At 44.6% G+C, this 10,467-nt stretch overlaps 1 protein-coding gene across 2 annotated transcripts in view; it reads right to left on the bottom strand.

Annotated features, from left to right (window-relative positions):
- Positions 1 to 308: 308 nt before the first annotated feature.
- LOC135552946 (2-(3-amino-3-carboxypropyl)histidine synthase subunit 1-like) overlaps positions 309 to 10,467 on the bottom strand; it is a 103,203-nt gene continuing 93,044 nt past the window's right edge. The window contains exons 11-12 of one of the 2 annotated variants that reach the window (XM_064984902.1): positions 3,262 to 3,396; positions 309 to 2,770 (exon numbers count right to left, since the gene is read on the bottom strand). In XM_064984902.1, the coding sequence (XP_064840974.1) occupies positions 2,675 to 2,770; positions 3,262 to 3,396 (231 nt within the window). In that variant the 3' untranslated portion in view covers positions 309 to 2,674. Of the gene's footprint in view, positions 2,774 to 3,261; positions 3,397 to 10,467 lie in introns of both variants that reach the window. The other variant, XM_064984901.1, reaches the window with a different exon arrangement.

The raw sequence follows: 10,467 nt of genomic DNA, 5'->3' as shown, positions 1-10,467 counted from the left end.
AGGAGAGCCTTGTGACACCAGAGGGATGCCGTACGTGTGACATCAAAGAGACTGTGGTAGATCACCTAGAGAGAGATGTACTCAGGGAACCAGCCTAGCTTAGGCCACATCACACACAGCTGACAATCATCTCTAGTGAGTCAGTCTGAGAATGTTCCGTTGACAGACTCCGGTCATTAATAAATGAGTGGAGAGGTAGTTGTGACGGACTAGTACACAGCCCCAACCAGGACCTCCTGTCTGACATACTCTTCAAATTGCTCCTGCATGGTAGACATGTTAAATATAGCAGCACGTTCCATAATTTCTTCCTTTTTTAATTAAATCATGTTATTATATATTTTTTAATTGATAAACTTGGCAAATGCAATACATACATTCTGTCAATTCAGCATAGTTTAATGTTGATTATTAGTCGGAGATTTAAATATGAGTCATTGGAGTGACAGGAACCGTATGAAGAGGGTGGCGAAGTTAACATGAACGTCCGATTGAAGTTGTGATCTCTTCATTGTTACAAAGTATTTATTGTACATAGAGTACCAGTCAAAAGTTTGGAGACACCTACTCATTCAAGGGTTTGTCTTTTTTTGTACTATTTTATACATTGTAGAATAATAGTGAAGACATCAAAACTATGAAATAACACAAAAAAGTGTTCAACAAATCAAAATATATTTTATTTTTGAGTAGCCACCCTTTGCCTTGACAGCTTTACACACGCTTGGCATTCTCTCAACCAGCTTCACCTGGAATGCTTTTCCAACAGCCTTGAAGGAGTTCCCACATATGCTAAGCACTTGTTGGCTGCTTTTCCTTCACTCTGCGGTCCAACTCATCCCAAACCATCTCAATTTGTTTGAGGCAGGGTGATTGTGGAGGTCAGGTCATCTGATGCAGCACCATCACTCTCCTTCTTGGTCAAATAGCCCTTACACAGCCTGGAGGTGTGTTTTGGATCATTGTCCTGTTGAAAAACAAATGATAGTCCCACTAAGCGTAAACCAGATGGCATGGCGTATCACTGCTGAAAGCTGTGGTAGCCATGCTGGTTAAGTGTGCCTTGAATTCTAAATAAATCAGTGTCACCAGTGAAGCACCCCCACACCTCCTCTTCCATACTTCGTGGTGAGAACCACACTTGCAGAGATCATCCATTCTCCTACTCTGCGTCTCACAAAGACACAGCGGTTGGAACCAAAAGTCTCAAATTTGGACTCATCAGACCAAAGGACAGATTTCCACCGGTCTAATGTCCATTGCTCGTGTTTCTTGGCCCAAACAAGTCTCTTCTTATTGGTGTCCTTTAGTAGCGGTTCCTTTACAGCAATTCAACCATGAAGGCCTGATTCACACAGTCTCCTCTGAACAGTTTACGTTGAGATGTCTGTTACTTGAAATCTGTGAAGCATTGATTTGGGTTGCAATTTCTGAGGCTGGTAACTCTAATGAACTTATTCTCTGCAACAGGGGTAACTCTGGGTCTTCCTTTCCAGTGGTGGTCCACATGAGAGCCAGTTTCATCATAGCACTTTATGGTTATAGCGACTGCACTTGAAGAAACTGACCTTCATGCCTCAAAGTAATGATACTGCTGTTTCCCTTTGCTTATTTGAGCTGTTCTTGCCATAATATGGACTTGGTTTTTTACCAAATAGGGCTATCTTCTGTATACCACCCCTACCTTGTCACAACACAACGGATCATCTGAAACATTTTAAGGAAAGAAAGAAATTCCACAAATTAACTTTTAACACAGCACAATTGAAATGCATTCCTGGTGACTATCTCATGACGGTGGTTGAGAGAATGCCAATAGTGTGCAAAGCTGTCATCAAGGCAAAGGGTGGCTACTTTAAAGAATCTCAAATACAAAATATTTAGATTAAAAAAACAACACTTTTTTGGTTACTACATGATTCCATATGTTTTATTTCATAGTTTTGATGTCTTCACTATTATTCTACAATGTAGAACATAGTACTGAATGAAGAAAAACCCTGGAATGAGTAGGTGTGTCCAAACCTTTGACTGGTACTGTATAATATAGTAGAAAGAAAACAAGCTTGAAATGGAGAGAAACAGCATGTCTCATCTTTTGACCATATGAATTATCTTCTTTAATATAGTCTGTGGGTTAACAGTGTAAAGTGGTTGGCAGCTTCCTTCTGTTCCAGGGATAAGTGGCTTGTATTTAATCAAAGCCACCCACATCCCCTGGCATCTAACACAATCAACTCAGGGCCATCCTTCTGTATTCCTCTCTCTTTATTACCCCCACACACCAACTTATATCATTCTCCCCCCTCTCTCTTTCACAGAAAAATATACATGAACGCACACCCACTCACACACATTCCTGCACATATTCACCCTCTTCATACATAGACATACCGTGCCTCAGTTTCTCTGTGCTCAACACATACACACTTTACAAGGTAACAACCCTTAGATGCAGTATAGTCCATTCCGTCAGGACAACAAAGGAGTAGTATCTGAGGTGAAGTGTCTCTGGTTCTCTGTCTCCTGGGGGAGGTGAGGTGTTGAGCAGGGCTCAGAGTGAAAGCCCTCCTGTGGGTGGTAGATAGACTCACTCCCCTCTAGGCTGGCCTGGCTCCTACCGATCGCCATGATAAGAGCTGGTTGGCAGCCAGCACTGGTGGTAGTGTATGTGTCAGTCTCCCTGACAGCCACAAGGAGCGCACTGGTTCTGTCCACACTGTTTAGACTGCTGTGAGGGAGCGGAGAGAGGGGCTGGCTGTGAGCCAGTCTTCTGTAGGGAAACAGTGGGGGAGGGTTAAGATTTGGGGCTGTGACAGTACCTACCCCTGATATTACTTACCCCTGATATGTTTAACATGTGTGGTCAGATGACAATAAAACTAATGTTCATAGCAAGGAAATATTAATCCAAAGGAATGCATACATTTGACTGTTCACATTTAAAAGTCATTGTACAGAATTTACAACATAGTGTCAGATTATGTAACAATGAATCAACACAAATCAAATTAAAAAAAATAAAATCATGAAATGTGCCCTGTTGTCAGTGTACCGCTGGGTGTCACCATGGTGATGTGCTTGCTCTCTGTCAGCTGTTCCATACAAGCCATGTGACTGACTCTCACACACACACACACACACACACACACACACACACACACACACACACACACGAGAGGCTTCAAGCACTGGGCAAACGCGTGGTTTCATCTCCTGCCCCCTTCCCCATCCATGTCATTCAACATCTGCCCTACTCACCTGTATCTGTTTGCGGGAGGGCCGAGCTGGTTGGTTGTCGGGGTGGTTGGGCGCCCATGGCCCCAGGCTCTGATTTGAGTAGAAGTCCATGGGGTACACCTCCTGCCAGCCCACCTGCTGCAGAGCCACAGCTGCCTGGTAGAGAAGGGGAGGGAGAGCAGAGAGGACAGGAGACCGAGAGGTGAAACATAGATTACCTGCACACACAGACAACACAACGAAGACAGAGTGCTCCCAGCACTCCGTTGATTTGTCCTGTTCTTTTACTACAGCCCATCATACTGTACATAGCTCATAATCAGGGCCTGGGGCCAGGTCCATTTCAGTCCTTTTCCATTTAACTATGTCATTCCTGAGCTGCCAATAGTTGTAATCAAGGTTTTATTTCAATTCATGATTTGAATTTCTATTAATTTCCACAAACGACTGGAATTGGTATGGCTTTCCCTGACATTGGTATGTCATTGAGGTAGGGAGTTGTCTGATGGAAAAGGCAGAAGTGTTAGTGTTGGTTGAGTAGAAACAGTGAAGGAGAGAAGTATTGTATGGAGCACAGCAGTATGCAGAAAACGATGGCACAACGTCTGACTCCACACACATGTGAAACAGGTGTCAAAATATTGAGTGTGGATGACAAGCGTGGATGTCACTTTATTTCTACCTACCTAACTGTGTCTACTTTCCAAATGACACCCTATTACCTTTATAGTGCACTATATAGGGAATGGCCTTTATAGTGCAATATATACAGTGGAGCAAAAAAGTATTTAGTCAGCCACCAATTGTGCAAGTTCTCCCACTTAAAAAGATGAGAGGCCTGTAATTTTCATCATAGGTACACTTCAACTATGACAGACAAAATGAAAAAAAGAAATCCAGAAAATCACATTGTAAGATTTTTTATGAATTTATTTGCAAATTATGGTGGAAAATAAGTATTTGGTCAATAACAAAAGTTTCTCAATACTTTGCTATATACCCTTTGTTGGCAATGACAGAGGTCAAACGTTTTCTGTAAGTCTTCACAAGGTTTTCACACACTGTTGCTGGTATTTTGGCCCATTCCTCCATGTAGATCTCCTCTAGAGCAGTGATGTTTTGGCGCAACACGGACTTTCAACTCCCTCCAAAGATTTTCTCTGGGGTTGAGATCTGGAGACTGGCTAGGCCACTCCAGGACCTTGAAATGCTTCTTACAAAGCCACTCCTTCGTTGCCCGGGCGGTGTGTTTGGGATCATTGTCATGCTGAAAGACCCAGCCACGTTTCATCTTCAATGCCCTTGCTGATGGAAGGAGGTTTTCACTCAAAATCTCACGATACATGGCCCCATTCATTCTTTCCTTTACACGGATCAGTCGTCCTGGTCACTTTGCAGAAAAACAGCCCCAAAGCATGATGTTTCCACCCCCATGCTTCACAGTAGGTATGGTGTTCTTTGGATGCAACAGCATTCTTTGTCCTCCAAACACGACGAGTTGAGTTTTTACCAAAAAGTTCTATTTTGGTTTCATATGACATCCTCCCAATCTTCTTCTGGATCATCCAAATGCTCTCTAGCAAACTTCAGACGGGCCTGGACATGTAATGACTTAAGCAGGGGGACATGTCTGGCACTGCAGGATTTGAGTCCCTGGCGGCGTAGCATGTTACTGATGGTAGGCTTTGTTACTTTGGTACCAGCTCTCTGCGGGTCATTCACTAGGTCCCCCCGTGTGGTTCTGGGATTTTGACCCCACGGGGTGAGATCTTGCGTGAAGCCCCAGATTGAGGGAGATTATCAGTGGTCTTGTATGTCTTCCATTTCCTAATAATTGCTCCCACAGTTGATTTCTTCAAACCAAGCTGCTTACCTATTGCAGATTCAGTCTTTGCTATCATGTTAAGCCATGTCCATACTAGAGCCAGGATAATACCAGTATCGCGATACTCGTTAATATCGTGGCAAGGAAACAAAACACAAAGCAGATTTAACTTCTTTAGGAAAACAGCCCTAATGTTGGAAACAAACATCATTATGTTGTCATCCAGAGTCACATGTATTTATTCTTACCAAGCTATAGCACACAATATTCTACATACAGCAAGGACCAAAGTGTTTGGTCTGCTTCGTGTTTTCATTTTTGCCATGGAAAAAATATTGCAATACAGGCATCATCACAGCCCTGGCCAATAATGTAATTGATTTTATCAATCACAAATTGTTCTTTCTTATCTCCCTCCCCCCTCCCTTCCCGCCCTCCCTCCCTTCCCGCCCTTCCTCCCTTGCTGTGTAAACTAGCTGCTCCTGCTAATCCCTCTGCTGACAGGAGGCAAGTGTGTCTTATTGACTATAAATATAACATGAGACGCTCTGAAAATAACCACTGCTCCCTCTTCTCCCATATCTCTCTCTTCCTCATCTCCGAATGCCACAGAGGAAAGCGGAGCACACAGACACAGATACAGTCGATTAGCAGGGATGACAAGAGGTGAATTAACTTATCAAACATACACACCACTGCAGACGGCGCAAATCATTTATATGTATTGATACTATTTGAAAAAGGTCTGTCAGGGAAGCCAAGGCACATTTTACTAGAAACCTTCTGAACACAAATTGACATCAGGGAGGGATCTTATTAGTGAGTGAATCACAGTCACAAACCATCTACAGCATTAGTCAATATCATAGTAGCAGCGTAGGATTGGACATGTAAACAGGCATGATCACAGATATGGAATGTACTGACATTGGACCACAGCTTAAAATATGACCATGATGATCATCCTGCTAATTATCATACCAGGTGTACATTTCCTGTTTAGAAACTAACCAAATATCTATATAAACTGTACATTTTAAGCATGACTCATTTCTCATGACTCATTATTCGAAACAATAATGACTGATAGTGCTTATATTAACACCTCTTCATGTCTCTAAAACGCAGACCACCTCATATTCATACTCCTGGGCTTGTTATCACTGTGCAACCAATGCCTGTCTTAAGGGATGCACTACCTCAGCAGGAGCACACAAACAATCATTTGCTTATCAGATCCATCTCTTTCTAGTTAAAAAAACAAGCTGCAGCTGGGATGCAGTATGATGAGGCCACCATCGGGGGGAGCTGGTCTGCTGTGCTGTGGTGCACTATAGTCAGTCAGTGACAGAAAGAGAGAGAGAGAGAGAGAGAGAGAGAGAGAGAGAGAGAGATCATCCCTTGGCAGTAGTACTGTAGATTACTTTATCACTGACCTCAACCCAGAGTCCCTCAGAGTGTTCACAGTCAGCCCACTAACACCCCTATCAGATCACAGCAAAATCACAGTCTACCTGAAGAGTGTCATGACTGTCCATGAGAATCTAAATAGGTCAGATCAGGTTTGCAATGAATAACTTCAATCAGACCACCTCTCACCCGCAGAGGACGAACTAGTGGGGATTAACAACTCACGGCCTGTTGTAAATCAAGGTGAGAAGATTCAGGTCTCCCTCTCCAAATTCACCAAAGGAATGTGCTTGGTCTCAACAGCCCTTTTTCCCCCTGAAACTCTAACACGTTCAAAAGCAACTACTGGAATAATATTTCTAACATAGAATGTGAGGAATGGTCCGAGGCGATCTATAGAAGACTCATGTCATTTTGTCCGGTATTTTGTGACGTCATTAGAAATTTTAAAAAGGAACTACTGTAACTTGAAAAGTATACCCAGAACATACACAACGTTTCCATACTATGCGTTGTGCATGTAATATGAAAAATGATGAAAGTGTTTTGTTAAGAGAGGGATGTAATTGGAGAAGCTATAAGAGATCTTGTTTTTTAAAAAATAACTGTACACAGTAAGTAGCCACTGCGAGAGTGAGGTCAGAGAGCGTGTCAGCCTGTCGGAACCACCCCTTTACTACACACTGTAGAAATGATGAGTTAAGAAAAAACACAGACCAGAAAAGCGTGAAGCTGCAGGTGCACATTTAAAGTGGTTTGAACTTTGAATCTCAACATGAGTTAGAGACGATAAACTCACCCGACTTACGGCTGATTAGCTGACCTAAGTAAAGTATCTTCCAAAGTGAATTTAAGTAGGACAAACCTACTACTCTGCTCAAACCATCGTATTACGCTACTCTCATCCACCCACCGGGAACCATTGACACAGCTGGCTAGCCCACCTTCAAAGAAGCATCTTCAAGATGAATGGAAGGAGAATCAACTCTGTAGTTCTGTTCAGGACTACACGACAAGCCCCCAGATACCGGACAACAACAGAGAAGGACAACAGTAGAATAATTGCCGTAACCATTTCGGACAATCAGAGCCTTACAAGGCTGCCCTGTTCACCAAGAGATCCAGCAAACACAGGCATTTCACGTAAATACATTCCTGATTTCTTTCTCAAAGAGAGTGGTGGTTTGTGTGCAAAGTATATGATTACTGTAGAGGAGAGTAGTTTCTAAATGTACCAATGTTTGGTCTCTCTCCCCATCTCTTTTTCAACAAGCATCAATGTTGTTGTCATTCCGCTAGTCACCTGTTTTCAGCGTATTACGCCTCCAGTCAATAACAGATGCAAAGTGTGAAAAAGCATGCAAACCAAAGGAACTGCACAATATTAAGTAATGCTATAGATGGAAGGAATGTAGAAACCTATTGAAAAACATTTAGGCAACAACAAATTCAATCCCTTTGAGACAACTTCCTGGACAAAACATTTCACTGTAATAGTGAAGGTGTAAACTTGGCAGTAGAAAGCCTATACAGTATATTTGACCTTTCAGCTTCCCTGTCAAATCTAAACATTTCAAGCAGACAACCTAAGAAGAATAATAACAATGACAAACAGTTTGATGAAGAATGCAAAAATGTAAGAAAGAAATTGAGAAACCCATCCAACGAAAAACATACAGACCCAGAAAACCTGAGTCTACGCCTTCACTATGATGAATCACTAAAACAATACAGAAATACACTACGGAAACAGAAGGAACAGCACGTCAGAAACCAGCTCAATGCAATTGAAGAATCCATAGAATCTAACCACTTCTGGGAAAATTGGGACACACTAAACAAACAACAACACGAAGAGTTATCTATCCAAAACGGAGATGTGTGGATAAACCCCTTCTCCAATCTTTGTGGATATATAACAAATAACAGCCAGGACAGCAACACAATTAGACACAACCAAACCACAATAAAAAATAAAAAATGACTTGACACATTGGAAAGAATCAACAAAAAAACAGAGCAAACTAGAATGCTTTTTGGCCCCAAAACAGAGAGTACACAGTGGCAGAATACCTGACCACCGTGACTGATCCAAAATTAAGGAAAGCTTTGACAATGTACAGAGTCAGTGAGCATCAAATGTATTTATATAGCCCTTCTTACATCAGCTGATATCTCAAAGTGCTGTACAGAAACTCAGCCTAAAACCCCAAACAGCAAGCAATGCAGGTGTAGAAGCATGGCTCTCAAGAGAAGACTATGTGCACACTGCCCACAAAATGAGGTGGAAACTGAGCTGCACTTCCTAACCTCCTGCCAAATGTATGACCATATTAGAGACCCATATGTCCCTCAGATTACACAGACCCATAAAGAATTTGAAAACAATACCAATTTTGATAAACTCCCATATCTACTGGGTGAAATACCACAGTGTACAATCACAGCAGCAAGCTGTGTGACCTGTTGCCACAAGGAAAGGGCAACCAGAACAAACACCATTGTAAATCCAACCCATATTTATTTTCCCCTTTGTACTTCAAATATTTGCACATCGCTACAACACTGTATATAGACATAATATGACATTTGAAATGTCTTTATTCTTTTCGAACTTGTGTGAGTAATATTTACTGTTCACTTTTTATTGTTTATTTCACTTTTGTTTATCCATTTCACTTGCTTTGGCAATATAAAGATATGTTTCCCAAGCCAATAAAGCCCCTTGAATTGAGAGAGAGAGAGAGAGAGAGAGAGAGAGAGAGAGAGAGAGAGAGAGGGAGACAACGCGAGAGAGAGAGCACGCGAGAGAGAGAGAGAGAGAGAGAGCACGCAAGAGAGAGAGAGAGAGAGAGAGAGAGAGAGAGAGAGGAGAGAGAGAGTGCGAGAGAGAGAGAGAGAGCACGCAAGAGAGAGAACATAGGGGCTCCTACAGCATAGCTGTCTCCATGCCTGCCTCTCTCCCCAGCCATATCCAGCCAGCCTGCCTCTCTCCCCAGCCATATCCAGCCATTCTGCCTCTCCCCAGCCCCATCTAGTCAGCCTGCCTCTCTCCCTAGCCCCAGCCCCAGCCAGCCTGCCTGCCTCTCTCCCTATCCCCAGCCCCAGCCAACCTGCCTGCCTCTCTCCCTATCCCCAGCCCCAGCCAGCCTGCCTGCATGCCTCTCTCCCTATCCCCAGCCCCAGCCAGCCTGCCTGCATGCCTCTCTCCCTATCCCCAGCCCCAGCCAGCCTGCCTGCCTCTCTCCCTATCCCCATCCAGCCAGCCTGCCTCTCTCCCTAGCTCCATCCAGCCAGCCTGCCTGCCTCTCTCCCTATCCCCAGCCCCAGCCAGCCTGCCTGCCTCTCTCCCTATCCCCATCCAGCCAGCCTGCCTCTCGCCCTATCCCCAGCCCCAGCCAGCCTCTCTCCCTAGCCCCATCCAGCCAGCCTGCCTGCCTCTCTCCCTATCCCTATCCCCAGCCAGCCTGCCTGCCTCTCTCCCTATCCCTATCCCCAGCCCCAGCCAGCCAGCCTGCCTCTCTCCCTATCCCTATCCCCAGCCCCAGCCAGCCTGCCTGCCTGCCTCTCTCCCTATCCCTAGCCCCAGCCAGCCTGCCTGCCTCTCTCCCTATCCCTAGCCCCAGCCAGCCTGCCTGCCTCTCTCCCTATCCCTAGCCCCAGCCAGCCTGCCTGCCTCTCTCCCTAGCCCCATCCAGCCAGCCTGCCTGCCTCTCTCCCTATCCCTATCCCCAGCCAGCCTGCCTGCCTCTCTCCCTATCCCTATCCCCAGCCAGCCTGCCTGCCTCTCTCCCTATCCCTATCCCCAGCCAGCCTGCCTGCCTCTCTCCCTATCCCTATCCCCAGCCAGCCTGCCTGCCTCTCTCCCTATCCCTATCCCCATCCAGTCAGCCTACCAGCCTCTTTCCCAAGCCCTGTCCTCAGCCCCATCAACCCTACCTGTCTGCTCTGAGACAAGCAGCACTGATGAGCCCCTGCAATGTTAACACCAG

This window comes from Oncorhynchus masou, chromosome 13 (genome assembly GCF_036934945.1).
Source record: "Oncorhynchus masou masou isolate Uvic2021 chromosome 13, UVic_Omas_1.1, whole genome shotgun sequence".
In the NCBI taxonomy this organism is placed as follows: Eukaryota; Metazoa; Chordata; class Actinopteri; order Salmoniformes; family Salmonidae; genus Oncorhynchus; species Oncorhynchus masou.
Note: the sequence above shows the minus strand (reverse complement) of the source record. Positions and strands in the feature narration are given on the sequence as shown.